Below are 18,751 nucleotides of genomic sequence, written 5' to 3' on the forward strand. Positions count from 1 at the left end.
CCAGTATTAAGTAATAAGACCCAATCCATTTGGCTCCTTCGTGCCTTCTTAGAGAAGCTCAAAGCATCTCCGGAATACCACAATATTTAAATGGCAAAATACATGCTAACTATCAGACCATAATAAACCTCTTAGCACTGCAAAAACTTTAGAAGCGCGAAACGGACATCAGGCCTGGTTCTCCGCAGATCTTAAAGCTTCTTTGCATGGGGATGCTCTCAGAGCGGTTCCGGGAAAGCCAGGGGAGCTCAAAAGGCGGGTGGGAACCGGCCGAGGGTAAGGGAAGTAGCGGTTTAGCGCAGGCCAGGCATGCGGCTGGTGGCATCCTACCCTTCCGGGAGAGAGATCAAAGGAAAGACTGATGCGTCACAGCCGAGAATGGTACAGAACAGGGTACAGGGTCGGAGCAAGGCCTAGGAAGGGCTCAGCGTCGCGGCGCGAGGTTCCACGGAACGTCCAACACTTACCATAGCCGAGGGACTCTGCAGCCCGTTGTTAAGGCAACGGCGTACTCACGGCCTCCGCGCCCTTCCCAAGGCTCCGCGCGCGCTCGCGGCCCGCTTCCCATTGGCGCAGAGATAAAGTGGGTGGAGGTAACCCAGCCGAGCCCCGCCCAGGGCACAGGGGCGGTCGAGGCATGGCCTCATTCGGCAAGATCGAGCGGCGAGCTTCGATTGGCTGAGCCGGCGCTGAGGTGGGCCAATCACCTGCGTGGAGGAAGCTCGGCTCATGGTGGGCTGACACCTCCGGTAGGAGAAAAGGGTGGAGATCTGGAGTTAAAGTTCACTGGTGCTGGCTGCAGGCAAGCTGAGGCCGGCGGCGAGCTCGTTTACACTGGGTAAGAATTGGGCGCCAGGACCCTGAGGGAGCGCGAGGGGACGCAGTTGGGGACATACCATCCGAGGGGCCAGGAAAGACATATCCTTGGGTTCCAAAGTGCTGACTTGTGCACGGGGCAGCTGAGATCTGAAAAGGTGGAGTGTGCCTGCCGAACACCATTGCAAAGGCTCAGAGGATCGGGACTAGAAACCAAATCCTCCCGAGGCTTTGTCTATGAAGTTGCCTCTACAAGAAAAGACTGACTTATCAGTTTACCTAGACCTTGGGGCTAGAGGGTTCATCAAAATGCACCTCGTTAGACATGCACTGGAGTCCCATTGGAAGGAGCACTAATGGCCAAGACCCGGTTGTAGGCAAAGTCGCACGATTTCTGGAAGTGAGGAGTGCTTGTAAAATTAAAGGGGAGTATGTGCTAGGGAACTGGAGGTCCAGAGCTGGCCCTCAGCCAAAGCAGTACCTCGACCTTCACTTTCACCTGCTTTCGTTCTGAACATTAGAGCAGAAATTAAGGGGCATTAAGGACATAGCATCAGTTGTCAGGCCGAGAGAAGCGTGAGGCAGACCAGCACCCCATAATTGAAACATCGCCCCTTTACTCTCCTGCTCTTTGAGCAGTGAACGAGGTCCAAAACCTTTGTGTCCTGTTTGACTCCTTTCCCAGTGTCCTCCTCTCCTCAGCCCTCTGACATCTCAGTTCTGCACCCTGAAGTTCCTTTATTTTCCCCTTTGATACCTGTACTGCTCCGTAGGCCCTCAACAGCATGAACTGGAGTTCTCACCTGCAATGCCTGGCATGATACACATCTCCTATCATTCCCCTAACTGCTGCCTTCCTCTTCACCAGGTCTCAGACCCACCCCTTCAGAACACTGGTTTTGTTGCCCAGCCTCAACTTCCAGGCACATTGCTGTGCTGAAATTTTTTAAATATTTGTATTCATTCTTGCAGAATTTCACACATGCATGCAATCTATTTTGATCATATTCACTACCCTCACACTTCTCCCTCTAACTCCTCCCAGATCCCTGCCCCCCACACCCTGCATTGAACTTTTGCACCTGTCCCTTCTGAATGCCTGGGCTAGCTCTTCCCTCCTAGGTCTTCAGTCCTGCTCACTTTCCTAGTGAGGTCAACTAAATACCCTATTCAGTTTGTACCCAAGACCTCATCTTGCTTTTTTTTTTTTGGAGTGCTCCGTTGCCAGGTGTTGTGGGAAGCATTCCCTCCCTGTGACTATCTCAAAGATCTTCAGTGAAAAGGTCACTTAATCTCCTCAACATTGGAGGGGAAGACCACAGATTGGATTTTTGTCATCCTTGGGCTCCCTAAGCTAACTGACTTTTACCCCATTTTTCTTCCTACCTCTTCTAAAAGCTTTAGGTAGCAAGGTGATTAGTCACCTTAATTAGGAAGTGAGTAGAAATTTTGAGGTGAATTTTTGAAGGAAGGGGAGGGGGAATGTTTCAGTCTGTCTTTTCCCTTGTTTTTCTTCTTTTTGTGCTGGGGATCAAAGCCAGGGCCTTGTGCGTGTTAAGCAGTCTGTACTCAGGGAGCACAGCATGGCTTCAGGTAAGCTGGAGAGGTAGAAAGTGCTGGAGGAGTTCAGAAGAGGACCACCAAGGAGGGGAGGGGAGGTAGCCTGCTGCTGTGGAAGTGATATTTACATAATAATAACTGCTTTTAATGGGGTATTAACAGGTACTCCACATGTGCTGAGGGCTTTGTGTGCATTTTCTACTTGATTTTCTTTAATCCTCATCACACTCTTGTAAGACTGTTTGGTTTATAGATGAAGAAGCAGGTGCAGTTCCTTTAAAAAGCTCCCAAGAGGGACCCCTGCTGGCAGAAGTAGACCTGGGATTTGAACCCAGGCACAGGCTCTGGATTCATTGATTTAGCCAGCTTTGAAGAGAGTACTGTATGCTTTTCACAGACAATGGAGATGAGCAAAGGCTTTCGGAAGCAGAACCCTACAAGAGATGGTCTAGCTTCGTAAGCCTGGATAGCCCTGCCCTGTGATGGGACCCCACAGGCTAGTGGGCAGACCATTATGGCTGCACATATACTATGCAAACCCCCACTAGGAAAGGTCAGGTGTGGCCTTTGCAGGATTACAAGCTAGATGTGAGCATCTCCTTGCCTCCATGGATGCTGTCTGCCTTCTCATTTGCCTGTGTTTCCCTGAGGATCTGAAGAACCTCAGTGAGTAGGCATTTGTGATTTCAGCACACCAGCCTAAGAACAAAGCCATCTGCTTAGTGGAGCCTCTAGAGGGCAGTCTCTGGGTATGTGACTAGAGCAGCAGGGGTCTGCATGGGTAAACACTTGGTGTAGCCCTGAATCCAGCAGGCAGGTGAATGCCTGCTCCATGCTGGACACAGTCTTGTGTGCCTGTGATTCAGAAGCAAGCAAGCCAACTCAGACTATGCCTGTCAGGCTTTGGTGCAAGGTGCTCTAATCCTGCCAGGCATGGTGGCACATGACTTTAATCCTAGCACTCCGGAGGCAGAGAGAAGCAGATCTCTGAGAGTTCCAGGCCTGCCAGGGCTACATAGTCAGACCCCCATCTCAATATATATATAATAAAAATAAACAAATACCCTAATCCAGTTCTCCAGCAACTTGGGTCTTCCTGTACATGGAGCCATATGAGTCAAATCTCAGCCACATGTATTTGAGGTGAACAGATGTCAGGGCCCCTGCCAGTATGCAGGGGAATGGGTGAGAAAGAGAGATGGAACAACCACAGCTGTGGGTTAACTTTCCGTGTCCATTAGGTATATGTGCAAAGACCCAGGGAAAATCAAGCTTTGAAATATACTTAACCGATGCTTTGGGTAGTATTTAGTTACTGTGAGGAAGTACTTGGCAAGAAGTAATCTAAGGAAGGCAAGGTTTACTTTGGTTGAGAGTACAGTCTGTCATGGCGGGGCAGTTACGGCTACAGGAGTGTGGGGTGGCAGGTTGCATTGTGTTCACAGAGGTGAACGCTGCTGCTCTGCTTGCCTTATCCTCATTCAGCCCAGGCCCCACATGCAGGGTGGGCCTTCCCACCTCAGAGAAACACCCCCACAGACATGAATAGAGGTTCACCTCCTGGGTGATTCTAAATCCTCTTTGACAAGATTATTAATCACAACTGATAACTTCCACCATGAGTTCAGAAAAACTCCCCATAAGTGGCTCCGTCAAACACTCAGGGTCAGGATATCTATTTCAAGGCCCACAAAATGAATACACTCATAAAATCAGTTGCTACAGGGACACACGATGGCACCCATTGTTTGAAAGTGGCAGGTTGTGCAAAAGTCCAGGTGTGGGATTGGATTAGAGTCAGCACAAAACCCAGGCAGTGCTGGCTGTCTGACATGCCTTCACTCACTGCTGTTCTCTGAATCTTTTTTCTATCTCCAAGTACCTCATCAGTAAATTCCTTCTTTGCACTTGCAACTGGTACTGTGGGTAAATGGCAACGAGAGGACATGCTGAGGTCTCACCTGGGCTGTTCTCTTCTGTTTGGCCACATGAACTGCTTGGTCCCCACCATTCTCTGACTACTACCCAAAGGTTTCTGATGGCTCCAAAGCTCTTCTGCACAGTCAGGATGGACTTAACAGTCGAGAGTACTGTCACTTCCTGCCACCTACCAGAGTATCCTCCTCTGACAGCATAGGGATCAGCACTTGAGTCAGTTTCACTGATAGGCAAACTAAACTGCAGTAGAAAGAAATGCATGGAGCACATGTATGTTGTTCGTGGAAGGGCCAGGTCCAGACCCTAGGCTAAGACCTGTGCTCTATGTAATGAGCACCTCAAGAGAAAGGAAAAATAATTAAGGCACATGCGTGCCATGGAAAAAGCTATAATCCAAATCATGTTCCTGTTGTAACTGATGAAGGGAGCTATTAACTGGCTTCCTGTCCTGCCTCTAATACAAGTATATTCTAAGTTAAAGGACCCAGCATGCGCTAGGAGAGCACCCTCCAGCAGAGGGTGCTGACGGCACTTCAGCCAGCAGCTGGGCAGCTGTATATAGACGGACACTCAACCCTAACAGCTAAAGATGCTTTGCTTCATGTAACATCAGTGTCTTTCTCTAATTATGTCTTTAGGAAGAAGAGTTAATTGCAAACAAGTAGTTTGAGCCATAATGGAACAAACAGTTGGTAAGCCAAAGGAAGACCAGGTCAAAGGGACATGTTGGACAGAAGACATTCCCAAAGTGAGTACTAACATTAAAAGGTAGCGGCAAGTCAAGCCATTGATATTTACCTGTACATTTTAAGATGTATTTAATCCATTTGTTCAATAAATACTGGTTATGTTTTTATATGATTTATACCTTGGCTTAAGATATATTAGTTATAGACTAGTATGATAGCTTAGTGGTTAAGAATATTTGCTACTCTTAGAGAGGATCTGGGTTTGGTTCCTAGCACCAACATGGTGGCTAACAACCATCTGTAACTCCAGTTCCAGGGGATCCCGTGCCCTTTTCTGGCATCTGCAGGCATTGATCACATGTGGTGCACTTACATAAAAACCGGCAAAACACTCATGCACATAAAATAAAAATAAATAGATCAAAAAAATTTTAAAGGTACATCAATTACTTATTTCTGTGTAACAAAGAATATCAGAAAGCAGGGGTTCTTTGCATATGACTCTGGGCCCAGCTGCGAGATTATAGGCTGGGTACCCCTGATATGCATATGTCAGGTGCACTCGCTCATGCATTTAGTGGCAGTAAATGTTGGCTAGGCATGTCAGTTTTCCCTCGTGTGGCCTCCAGTGTGCTAGCCTGGGCTTCCTGGTGAAATGACTTAAAAGCCTTCCCAGATGGTAGCAGTAGCAGTTGTCAGCCCCTTAAGATCTACTGTCACAAGTCTCAGAAGAGACCCAAGGAATTGTGGAGTCTGGAGCGTCTTCATATAGGTCTGCAAGTCTGCTGTGCAGTTCACTCTTCATAAACATTCTACTTCACTACAGGGAGACCCTGTCTCAAAAAGACCAATAAAAATAAAAATAAACATTCCACATCACAATTGTGTCTGTATCAAATATTAGTAAGTTAGAGACCCCCAAAAGGATTCCAGAGCCACCAGGTCACCCTCGTTTTGGTGGAGAGCTCAGAGTAAAGCTTCTTGAGGGTCTCTTTGGTTGAAGCCACTTACCAGCTATCAATACTTTTTGTGTAAATGAAGATTTTGGAGCTGTAGGGATGACTCAGTGGTGAAGAGCACTGGTTGCTCTTGCAGAGGACCCACATTTGAATCCTAGCACCCACATGATGTCTAACAACCATCCTAACTCCAGTTCCAGAGGATCTGATGCCCTCTTCTGATATCTGCAGGCACTGCATGACACAGGTGCATTTGCATACACGCATGCAAAACACTCATACACATAAAATAAAAATAATAAATATTTTTAAAGATTTTATTGCTACAGAACAGCTAGAAAAAACCATCATAACAAACTGCTATTATCACCAAGTTTCAACTTTTTGTTTGTTTGGTTTTTTTGAGACAGAGTCTCACTATGTAGCCCCAGCTGGCCTAGAACCGGCTATGTAGACTAGGCTAGTCTCCATCTCACAGAGATTCACCTGCCTCTGCCTCTCAACTGCTGGGATTAAAAGTGTGCGTCACTGCACCTGGCTAGGTTTCCACTTTTGAATGCTTTGTCCTGAGAGTTTGGAAACAGCTCCTTTCTGATGTTTTAATTGAAAATGCTCAAATGATTGTGTGTGTGTGTGTGTGTGTGTGTGTGTGTGTGTGTGTGTGTGTGTGTGTGTGTGTGTGTGTGTGTGTGTGTGTGTGTGTGTGTGTGTGTGTGTGTGTGTGTGTGTGTTTCTGGCCATAGAGAAGTGCCCAAGATCACATATCAGGAGCAAGAGGGTATCATCTTTGGTGTTTGGCTTTTTAAATAGGCAATTTAGTTCCCTTCTACTAAAATAGGCATTTTAGTTCCCTCCTACTAAATACAAAGAATGGATTATGTCATCAGTCTACCAGTCTGGTTTTGTCACTTCTCTCTCTTCCCTCCTTGCTGAACCCAGGAGAGGAGATGACACTGGTGCTCAGACACCACAATTATATCAAGATTTCCGCTGAGCTCAGCAGTTTCAAGAACTGGTGGCATGCCATTGCAATGGTTCACAGCATGTAAGCCTGACCTTTTTTATTTTCTGGTCCTCCTGCCATCCCTGTTTCTGCAGGCTAAGAAGTGCACGGTGATTGGAGGCTCTGGGTTCCTGGGGCAGCACATGGTGGAGCAGTTACTGGCACGAGGCTATGCTGTCAATGTATTTGATATGCGCCAAGGGTTTGACAACCCTCAGGTACAGTTCTTCATAGGCGATCTCTGCAGCCAACAGGTAAGGCACCCTATAGCCTTGCTGATCTCCCACAGGCCCCAAAAGGGAAATTACAAGCTCAGATGCCAAGCAAACCATAGTTTAAAGAAAATTACTTTTATTTTGAAAAATGTGAAAGTTATAGGAAATAATTTTACATATTGTGTTGTCACTACTCAGAGTGAACAACTGTTGTCTGTGTCACCGCGGCTCGATTCTGTCAAAGGAGTGTGAAGGCAGCCACAATGCACATGTCAGTGAGCAGTCTAGGCTGTATGCCAAGAGAACTTTACCAAAACATTTCACCAAACATGTCATGGGTCGTAGCATGCAGACTGCTACTCTAAAGCATGTGGATGGTAGGACATAGGGTATTCGTTCCTTTTAACTGAGATATATATCACACCCCATAAAATTCACATTTTTGAAATGTATACTGAAGTAGATTTTAACATTTCTTCAGAGCTCTCCTATCATTCCCCACTGTCTACTTCTGGAACATTTTCTTCATCCCAAAAGGAACTCCTGTAACTGTTCATGTCCCATTCTCTCACCCCCAAGTCCCTCAACACAGTTCCTCTGTTTTTAGTCACTATCTCACTGTCCTGCACATGTCATGAGCAGGGAATCATAGAACAGGTGCCTTTGATGTCCAGCTGCTTTCCCTGAATATAATGTTAAGTTCTAGCCATGTTGTATGGGGTCTTTGTATTTTGAGCTTTTTTAGATGTTGCCAAGTTGCCCAACAAAAGTGTCGTGTCAGTTTATGGCTGCATTCCACAGGCACTCATGCCCCTTCCTAAGAGACTCCGCTTTCCTCCATAATGATTTCTACTCCTGGCTGATGTTGGTGGGTCTGCACTTCTGGCATGGGTTGTAGAACTCAGTGTTTATGAAGACGAGCTCGCTAGCCTTGCTTCTCTTTTCTCTTGCTTCTTCTCACACAATGAACACTTGTCCTCTACTCCCATTGTCATTCCCTACACCTGGACCTGTCACCCCAGTACGTACATCCCTGTCAGTGGCACACATTGCACTCTGGGCACCACCTGCTATCTTTCCAATCCTACCCTCAAGTACTTCAGCTCAACCGACTGGCCATTTCCGGTGCCACTGTCTCCACTGTATCCTCACCACCTGTGCTTCCATGGCCCCCTTGCTCCGGATACCCTTCCCCCAGTCTCTTCTTGTCATATATGTCACCAGGGTTCTTCTGAGAAACAGCCCAGGCAGGCAGTGGAGAGAGTCAGATTAAATTCAAAGAGTGAGTTTATGTGATTCTGGGAGTGGGCAGACAAGTGTGAAGTTGGTAGGACAGGCAGGACGCTTGCGTGCAACGGACGTGGCACCCTGAGTGAGTACCTCCGCCTCCTACAGAAACCTGCTTTGTGCTTAAGGTCTCTTCGCCTGGTGATGCATTGATGTTCCCTTCATGTCCTAGCCGAGTCCTGGTGAACTCGGCCATATCTCTTACTTGGGCCCCTCTGAGCAGCATATACACTCTGGCTGCTTCTTGCTTCGGTTGTAGCTGTAGCCCTCAGCCTCCTCCAGTGCCACCTAGCCCACACCCACAGACCACACCTGCATCTGCACTGCACTGCGTCTTCCATGCCTCCCTGCCTGAGGACGCCTCTTTCTTCACTCACATCTGGTGCCAGCTGGGACCCCCAACTCTGCCCTGCATAGTGACCCATGAGGGAATCTGCCAGATCATAGCTGGCAGCACACACACACTGCAATGCTGTTCACTTGACACGCCCACTTCTAGACACCACCATTTATAGCCAGGCTCTAAGGGCCTTGTACCCACCCTGCCTTTGGACCCTCATTCCACTGTCTCATGGGAACACTGTGGCGTCTCCTCCCAGAAGCCCCTTCACATGGCACCAGGGACCTAGCCATGACCCTTTGTGAAGGTGACTTGGCCTTGGCCGCTCAATCTTATCTGATCTTTCTTGGCATATGTTCTGTGACACGGTTCTCAGCATGGGTCCGCCTACCTTAGCGCCTGCCCTTCTTGATCTCCTTATCACTATCATTTTTGACCTTTTCAGGCTCTGGGTTTTCTTTGGATCTCCTCCTGTCCTGGTACAGTTGGTGTCCCAGTGCACCCGTCCTACCTCATGCCTTCACTGCCATGCAGAGGCAACAAGCCCCCAGCATCATGTGCCAATACATGGCTTACCCAACTGCCTGCTACGCGTCATCACACAACCATCCCCACCTACCATCCCCAGCCTTGGGTTAGCTTCCTACTGCCAGCTCCTCCTGTCACAGCTGACTCACTCCTGTCTCCATGACTGGCCCACTCTGTCTTTTCCTTAGAGTCATCCTTGACTTCTTTCGCACCCTCCATCCTATCCATTAATAAAACTTGTTGACTCTACTGAATCCAATGACTTCCCACATCCTGGTCCAAGCCATTGTCTCTCACCTAGGTGTTATAGGAATCTTCTTAATGTAGAAAGTAGACCCCATCACCCTCTCTACAGAAGCCTGCAATCTATACAGTTCTATTCAAAGCAAAAGAGAGACCCATGTAACCACCACCATGTCCTACACAGTATGTCACCCTGCACCCTCTTTAGCATCACTCCTTCCCAGGGTCCCCCTCATGGCTCTGCTCGAAGAACATGATCTTACTGCGCCTCAAGCTTGCTGACAGAGTTTCTCCCTCAGGATCCTTGCACCTGCTGCCGTTCTGCCTGGGCTTGCTCTCTGACTCCCTGTAATTCTCTGAGCCATGTGTGCTGTACCCCGTGCCCTTCCTCATTTCCCTTGTGCTGCTTCTGCATAACACTGGGCAGGAGCTGATGGACTGTGCGTCTACTACCTCTGTATTTTCACTAGAGAACATCAGCAGCAGGAAGGTAGGGGTTTCGAGTCTTTGGAACACTGCTGTATCCCCTCAAAGGAAACCAGAACCCTTAGTAAACTGCTCTCTGAACTGTTTTGCTTTGCTGTTCTTGTTAATATATTATTTCTACTTTTCCTTAAATCTGATTTTGAAAGGAGACCCGCCCAGCACAGCGTGTTCTCTTGTGACTCAGCTTTTTGGGTTCAGGCATGGACCAGGGACAAGGAGCATTAACCAGGGCCAGAGTTTTCCAGACAAGTCTGATAAAGGCTGAGACGGGTAAGGTAAAGAAAGCTGTAATGATGGATCTTGACGTCTGATCTAAGGAGACGAAGGCGGGAATGATTCAGGTGAATAACATGATAGGGAGCATTTAACAATGGGTCAGGCTGGGCCTGAAGAGATGGCTCAGCCGTTAAGAGCACTTGCTACTCTTCCAGGGGACTTGGGTTCTGTTCACAGCACCTATATTTTGACTAATAACCATCTGTAACTCCAGTTCCAGAGGATCCAATGCCCTCTTCTGGCCTCTATGGGCATTGCACGACACGATATGGGTGCAACTATATACATGCAGCCAAAACCCTCATACGCATGAAATAAAAATAAATGAATCAAAAGAAAATTTTTTAATGCATCAAGCTTGTGGACTCAAATGATTCTCCTGCCTCTGCCTCCCAGTGCTGGGACTTCAGGCCATCTTTCTTCCACACCTCTCCACACATTGTCTTTTCTTCCTGGTTCTGCTCTCCAAACAACCAGATGGAAGTAGATGCTCACCAACTGAAATGTGTTTTCTTCGTCGTTCCAGACCCATGGTATTGCGATGTCAATTACATGTGACTTTAAGGTTGCCCTGCCCTGTGGCATCTTTTATAGCTGACAAGAAGTCTTTCAATCAAATTCTTGTTCCTTTGTAGGGCATCTGAGTTTTCTACTCGTGGATTTAGGATATTCTTTTCATTCTTTATATTCTCAAAAAATACCCAGGCCTCAGTTGTAGTCTTCGTTACATCCTCTGCCTTTCAGCCTCTGCCGCAGATTCCTGCCCCCTCTTTCTCCCTCCTTTTCTTCCTCTCTCTTCCTCTCTTTCTACTGTTGTATAAATTCTCTCTCTTACACATGGCCAATCTTATCTCATCTTTACCCTGCCAGATCTGTTTCTGTGGGGGGGGGGGGTGAGGAAACTTACGCATGTGTAAGCCAGAAGTTGACATCAGGTGTCTTCCTCAGTCCCTCTCCACCTTATTTTTTCAGACAGGGCCACTGAACCTGGAGCTCATAGATTCCACTAGGCCAGCTGACCTGCGAACTCTGGGAATCTGCCCAGCTCTGCCTCCCCAGCACTGTGATTTACACACACATCTCCATGTGCAACTTTTTTTACGTTGAGTATTGGGTATTAAACTTAGGTGCTCATACTTAAACAAGCACTTTACTGACTTGGTCATCTCAGTGGCTTCCCTTTCGGATTATTTTGAAGCCAAGCTTCAACATACCAATCTATTACTAAATATTTCAGAATTTGTCTCTAAAACATAAAAATCATTAAAAAACAAGATCATATTTTAGAGGAACTGTTGATAGTTCCTGAATGTCCCTGAATATCTCATAAGACTTTTCTATCATCATCCCAGGGGTCTTCTCGTCTTGGTCTTTAGTAGAAAGTGTATCTGTTGTCCTGTAGCATTTGCCAGGGTCTGGATTTTGCTGATTGATTACACCTCTGTGGTATCAGCATGTCCCTGTGCCATCTGCTGTTTCCTGTGAACTGATAGATCTGCGGCTATACTTTCCAGTAAGGCAGCCATTGGCCACATGTGGCCATCTGCACTTCAAATGGGGCAAGTCTGCAGTCAGAGGCACTGTAAGTGTAAAATACACATCAGATTTCAAAGACTAAGTATAGAAGGGATAAATATCTTGATAATTTTGTATTCATTATGTCTAGAGGCTACAAAAAGCAGCAGAATCTCAAGTTACATTGAAGCTTTTGTCTTTCCCTCCTGAGTGCTGGGGTTACACGTGTGAGCCACCACACCCAGCCTCTTTTATATATTTCTGTGGAACTAAAGACTTTGTGATTCATTTTCTGGACCCCTCTCCCCACCCTCTCTGGTCCATCATGAGTACAAACCCCAAAAATCAGGAGACGGGGTAGGTTTGGTTTTCACCCACAGTTCCTAGCTCACAGCTCCTTCTCCAAGGCAGGCTATAGAAACTATAATTTCTCTTTCTAAAGATGAGTCATGTACTCTCCCATACCCAGTGTCAGAAGGGTTGGCCACACAGAGTAGTCAAGAGGAATCTGGCCCGACAGGCCTTCCTGGGTTTCCCCATTTACTGTGTTAGTGTCTGGTCACATTTCTATACACTCGCTATGCTTCCTTCATGCTCATGTAATGAAGCTGCAGGTTGTGTGCCCAGAGAGAAGGTGGAAGCCCCACACCACTCCCTCACTGCCTCTCCCTCCACAGCTCTTCCTCTGCATGCTTCATAATAAGTTAATGGACGTGTTTACTGAAAGTATGTGAACCACTTGCACAAATTAAACCCATGGAGGGGGTTTGAGGGTACTTACCATGTGCAAGTCTCTAGGTTCCATTCCCACCACAACACTTAGACAAAAAGGAGGGTATGGGAAGCTCAATTTACAGCCATTTTTCATCAAAAGCTCAGGTAAAGGCACATGGTGCCTGTTGGTGGCACCCAAACCCGGAATGGGGGTCAGCCCTGGGGACTGAAACCTCAACTGTATCAACAGATAGGGTCCGAACTGAACTGGATTAGAGGACAGTAGCTGGTGTGTGACTGCACCATACCTCTGCTCCACTGTGGAATAGGAGACATTCAGTTGGACTTGATAGTTTATTTTTCCTCAATATCATCAGAACCTCAATAGTAATAAGCATGCTTAGGGCTTTTCTTGGGACCAAATTAATGAGTATATGTCTAAAGGACAAAGGAACCAGGTGTGGTAACACATTCCTTGAATCCTAGCACTTGAAAGAGGCAAGCAGATCACTGTGAGTTTGAGGTTAGCCTGGTCTACATTGTGAGTTCCAGGCTACCCAGTACTACATAGTGAAACCAAAAAGAGGAAACAACCAATAGAACTTCCACTGTCAAAAGTTGGGGCATTTTGAGCCTCAAAAACATAGTGTGTTACAAGCGTTCTTACACTTGCCTCCAAAATCACAATCACATCAAATACATGTGTAAAAAAGAAAAGAAAAGAAGAGAAATCTGCATCCATAGTTACTAAAAAGAAAATTAGGGTGGGCAGAGGAATTTCAGCTCTAGGCACCTTCAAATGAGAATGTTGCCATTTGCATGCTGTACACTGAGGAATGCTACAGACCAGGACCATCAGTAAGCGCTGGAATCTGTCCGTGGAATTACCATCCCACAGATTGCTTAATGGTTGCAAAGGGGGAAAGTGCCTTTTGGATGGTAAAAATCTGGTAGCCATTACGTTCATTGAATGATGCACCTTGGCATTAGCAGCAGTGCCCTGAGAACGACACACCACCACTAATGTGAAATGCTTCCAAACTATTAAGCCTGAATGTAATCGTGAACAGACAAGCACAAATTGATCAGCAGTCTGTAAAATAACCATCCCTACCCCTGTGAAATATGACCGTGGTACAAAAGACAGAAAAGGAAAATCAGGAGATTGCTCTAGGTTAAAGGAGATTGGAGAGAGAAGGATCATGCATATGTGATTCACAGTTAGATCCTAGACCCCAAAATAAAAACAGCTGTAAAAGTTATTGCCGGGACAGTTACAGAATCTTAAATACAGAGTAATTGTTGCTTAAGGATAGCTGGGAGCTGAAAAGATGGCCCGGGAGGAAAGGTACTTACTGTGAAAGCAAGATCTGAGTTCAAATCCCCAGGACCCATATATAATAAAAGCCTAGGCACAGCCACATGCACCTACAACCCCCTGTTAGGAGATGGAAGCCAAGGAAATGAGAGCTTGCTAGTCACCTGGCTAAACAGCAAGCAGGTTCAGTGAGAGAACTTGTCCCAAAATATAAGGTGGGCACTATCGAATTGTATTTGAAAATCACTAAAATACAATAAAAAATACACACATATATGCTCATCGGTATGTGCAACCATATACACACACAAAATCATATTAAATTTAATTTTTAAGAAAGGATATCCAATCTTTTGGGATACACCTACTGTTCTGTGGCCTTCCAGGAGAGCATATTTATGCCTAGGAGATCTGCACCTTACTCGAATGCTTTCCCAATACTGTGACGTCTGTGTGTAGTGACATATGTAATTGTGGCAAAATCTAGGCACATGATTTGTGGGCTTTTTTCTTCTAGTGATGACAACCATGAATCGTACTTAAAACCTGTGAGTTCATGAGGATTTGGTGCAGTGGTGGTGAGCCACCATTGTGTTGTCTTTGCCTTTAATCCTCAGATCTTGAGTCCTTGTGCAAGTTAAACAGTTGGTTCTTTCCCTTGCTTGCTACTTCCACTTGTAACTCTTATCCCACTGATGAGCAAAGTGCCTCTTCGTTAAGTAGGGAGTACATGTTGCCTCTGGAGTCTTGGAGAGTATCCTTACTTTTCAACATCTTAAGACAAGGTCTTCCTGGTTCATCTTATTTCCTGCCCCATATCTATAGCCACTTGTTCCCTAAGGCAGTTCCTTTTAGCAGTAAGTTAATCAGACTTCCTTTAAAGTCCGTTTTCAGTTGCTGCATTGTCAGGTTTCACATCCGTGTATTGCCTGTTACAGTATCTTTAATGATATGAGACTTTCATGTGATTCAAAACTTGTTCCAAGTAGGAATTTTATACCCCTAGGTTCCCAGAACACATAGATGGGTTTGGCCTCTGCCTGGATCCCATGGGCCTCTCGTGTTCAAACCCCTTTTCATTCAGGACAGGGTAATAGGAGCAGTGATTAAAGGACAGTTTGGTTTTGTTTCATCACACTTTTGTGTAGCTTGAATCTTTTACGAGAGTATGTTTCCGTGGTGCTTGTACAATTTATGAAGAGCCAAAAGATGTACAGGTCACAGATTGGCGAGAATGTGAGAAGACTGTTGACCTCCCGAAAGCCAGAATGATTCTTTTGTCATTGTTTGCCTTTCCAGGACCTGTACCCAGCTCTGAAAGGTGTCAGCACAGTTTTCCACTGTGCATCACCCCCATCATCCAGCAACAACAAGGAACTCTTTTATAGAGTGAATTTCATTGGCACCAAGAATGTCATTGAAACCTGCAGAGAGGCTGGAGTTCAGGTAAGGGGAACACTGCAGTGACTTTGATCCAGAACATGTAGTTGCCTTTTTGGAGGAAGGGGAGGAAAGCATGGTTCTTCCTGGCCTTATTCATGGTTGGCTTCTAAAACGTTGTGAAGATATTAGAAATTAACTCCTGGGCATCACTTGTTTTCATGCAGGGCCATTTGTAAAAACCAATTGGGGTTATATTCTTATAAGTACATACAAATAGACCACCTGAGTACCCTAAGTCTAAGTCTATTGACCTTTGGTTAAAGAGCTACAAACTTTAGATGTTACAAATATTTTCTATTGAAGCAAAATATACATAACATTTTAAGCCCACCATTTAACCATTTTAACTCTTTTTTCAGGTATACCTTCAGTGGCATTGACAATATCCACTTCATTGAGCAACTGTCACCACCATTCATCTCCAGAACTTTCTCTTCTCTAACAGAAAGGCAGCACCCATTAAGCAGCAGCTCTCTGTCCTTCTGCCCATCCCCATCTCCTGTCCGCTTAAGGACTTTCTGTCACTGGACCCAGACAGTTTTTATCCCTTTTGTGACAGGTTCATTTCACTTACGGCAATGTCTGCAAATAGGCTTTCCCTTGCTTTTTAAGGCTAATACTCCTATTTTACAGATGGTCCACATTTTATTTGATCATCCATCAATGGATATTGTTTTTTTAAGATTCTGGAATATTTTTTATTTATTTCATAACCACATAATTAGTAGAAGCATTTCATTACAATGGCATTGACATAGTCAACAACAATTTCGAGCAAAGATACATCTCTTTCAAAATTGGTTGTAAATTTTTAGGTTCATGGTTGAATTAATACAGTTATACAGTATTGTACTCAGTATAAACCGTAGGAGACATAAAATTGAATGAGGTTTTAACCTTTAAAAAAGATATCCGTTTCATTTTAAAATATACTGTATCATACAGAAAAACTCATTTTTAATGAAACTAACACTTAGATGTTTGCACATGTGTCTCAAATCTCTATATATCTGGTTATTGCTAGTCATAGTCACTTTCTGAGATCCTTGACACCTGAGCATGGATATAAAGTCATCAGGTAGATTACAACAGTAATGTTTTTCACATCTACTAATTAACATGAAGCAAATTTTTATGCTTCTTCCTCAAATATAACTCATTTTTTATTGATTGATATTTTTTGCATGTATTTCATACAGAACATCCCAAACAATCTTATTCATCTATACACCCGCATCCCAAATAGCACCCTCCCATAGCCTCCCCCCAACACACACTGGAGCCCATATACTCTGTCATCCCTGTTACTTACTGTCCACTGTGTTATCGGTGCCCCCAGCCATTCTCCAGTGCCTGTCCATCCACTGAATGTAGTCAGCCTATCTAGAGTTCCTTGTTTTAGGAAGATCAGCTCTTCCCCATCTAGCAGCAATCAGTTCCCAATATTCCTTTAGATAAGATTGGGGTCTGCTGTTCATTCTCCCAGTTCTATGCTGGGTTACTGTCTGGAAGTCTCTTGGGCCACCCTGGCCAACAACTCAAAGGAAGGTATCTCCTGTCTGGCATTGTTTCTTGTTATGTAACCTTTAGCTGTACATATGGACTCTTAAAGAATTATACTGATCACTTTAATCTTTGGTTATACGTTCCTTTTGGGTGTTTAAGACCATACAGTTGGCTCAAATAAACCAGTTTATTTTTACTCTTAAGATCGTATGAGGATCTGTTCCTCAGGGGTCCCATAGGCTTGGGAGGAGCCCCTGGCTCCTTTCTTTTACCAGTTCCATCTATGTGAAGATAAGTCAGAGGTCCTGCTCAACCGTGGCTGGCTTCACTTGGATGCATGGAGGAAATGATTCCTCTGTGTTGACCCTCCTCTTTGTGGACTGGACACTGGTTCAAGTCCATCTGGTGGGGTCTCCACAGCCTTCTTGATCAAGAGGGCAGGTGACTCACCACCGTTACAGGACATTTTAAAAGATGCTCCATAGTCCCCTGGAACTTAGTCGACCTTGGAGGGCAAGGAACAAAAACTGTCCTTTAAGTCCCTCTGACCAGATTAGTGTAGGCATTAAAGTATATCTGTTAAACATCCAAGAAGGTTAGTTCCACCAGTCTGGTACTTCTAATTACCATGCTGTATATAGATAAAGCTTGGGAAAAAACCAAAGGTTCTCAGGTAAACCTTGACTCAACATTTATTATGTTTCTTGAGCTAGTTATATGTATAATTTGTCAGTAGGTTGTTGGACTAATATGGTTCCCTCTGGTTTTTTTGAAACTAGGTAGGCATTATTTATCTCTCACATTGTCTAACCCTTCCACCATGGTTTCCCCATTTAAAGTTCCCCCATTTTCCCATTTCTCCCTTAATAGTACCCTTCTTCTATGGTCCCACCTCTCTTGAGCTCCTTATTTCCCTTTATCCCCAAGGTTCTTTGTATAACCCTCCCTCCCGCCTCCAGTTAAAATAACCCCATTTTAATCCATATCTTCCTTAGTAACACCTGTTTTCTACTGTTCTTCTCTTTCAGGTTCTTTCTTTTCCTTTATCTCCCTGGTTCCTTTTCATTATCCTGGTTCCTGTAGTTATGTCTGGATACATACTCACAAGGATTTGGTGCTAGGATCCACATATGAGGGAGAACATATGTCGTTTGTTTTTCTGAGTCTGTGTTACTTCACTTAGTATAACAGTTTCTAGTTCCATCCATTTACCTGCAAATTTCATGATTTCATCTTTCTTTACTGCTAAGGAAAACTCCATCGTATAAATGAACCACATTTTCATTATCCACTCGTCAGTTGAGAGACATTTAGGTTGCTTCCACCTCTTCGCTATTGAGAAAAGAGCAACAACAACCATGGATGTACAGGTGTCTGCAACAAGATGTGTTCTTTGGGTATATGCCAAGGAGCAGTATAACTGGGTCAGATGGTAGGTTCATTTGCAGTTTTTTAAGAGTTCTCCACACTGCTTTCCAAAGGGGTTGAACAAGTATGCAGGCCCACCAGCAGTGGATGAACGTTCCCCTTTCCCCACATCCTCTCCAACATTTGGTATCATTTGTTCTCTTGAACTTAGCCAGTCTGACTGGGGTAAGATGAAATCTTAAAGTGGTTTTAATGTGCATTTCCTTTATTATTAGTGATGTTGAACATCTTTTAAGATGCTTCGTAGCCATCTTTACTTCTTCTTTTGAGAACTTTCTGTTCAGCTCCTTAGTACATTCTGGATGTTAAACCTCTGTCAGATGTGTAGCTGGTAGAGATTTTCTCCCACTCTGTGGGTTTTCTCTTCACTTCCTTGCTTGCTTCTTTGCTGTACAGAAGCCTTTTAGTTTAATGAGGTACCACTTGTTGATTCTTTATCTTAATTCCTGAGCAATTGATGTCCAATTTAGAAAGTCCTCTCCTAGTA

The 18,751-nt window shown here is 45.0% G+C and overlaps 2 protein-coding genes across 3 annotated transcripts in view; one reads left to right on the forward strand and one right to left on the reverse strand.

The window, feature by feature from the left end:
- Positions 1 to 568, reverse strand: part of Cetn2 (centrin 2) — a 5,734-nt gene extending 5,166 nt beyond the window's left edge. Inside the window, exon 1 of one of the 2 annotated variants that reach the window (XM_008829502.3) lies at positions 468 to 568. In XM_008829502.3, the coding sequence (XP_008827724.1) occupies positions 468 to 470 (3 nt within the window). In that variant the 5' untranslated portion in view covers positions 471 to 568. Of the gene's footprint in view, positions 1 to 330; positions 356 to 467 lie in introns of those variants that run through there. The other variant, XM_008829503.3, reaches the window with a different exon arrangement.
- Positions 569 to 710: 142 nt separating this feature from the next.
- Nsdhl (NAD(P) dependent steroid dehydrogenase-like) overlaps positions 711 to 18,751 on the forward strand; it is a 31,035-nt gene continuing 12,994 nt past the window's right edge. Inside the window, exons 1-4 of the mRNA XM_008829504.3 lie at positions 711 to 838; positions 4,953 to 5,062; positions 7,061 to 7,219; positions 15,187 to 15,333. Coding sequence (XP_008827726.1) covers positions 4,991 to 5,062; positions 7,061 to 7,219; positions 15,187 to 15,333 — 378 coding nt within the window. The 5' untranslated portion in view covers positions 711 to 838; positions 4,953 to 4,990. The remainder of the gene's footprint in view (positions 839 to 4,952; positions 5,063 to 7,060; positions 7,220 to 15,186; positions 15,334 to 18,751) is intronic.

The sequence above is a fragment of the Nannospalax galili genome, unplaced genomic scaffold (genome assembly GCF_000622305.1).
Source record: "Nannospalax galili isolate Female #2095 unplaced genomic scaffold, S.galili_v1.0 scaffold513, whole genome shotgun sequence".
In the NCBI taxonomy this organism is placed as follows: Eukaryota; Metazoa; Chordata; class Mammalia; order Rodentia; family Spalacidae; genus Nannospalax; species Nannospalax galili.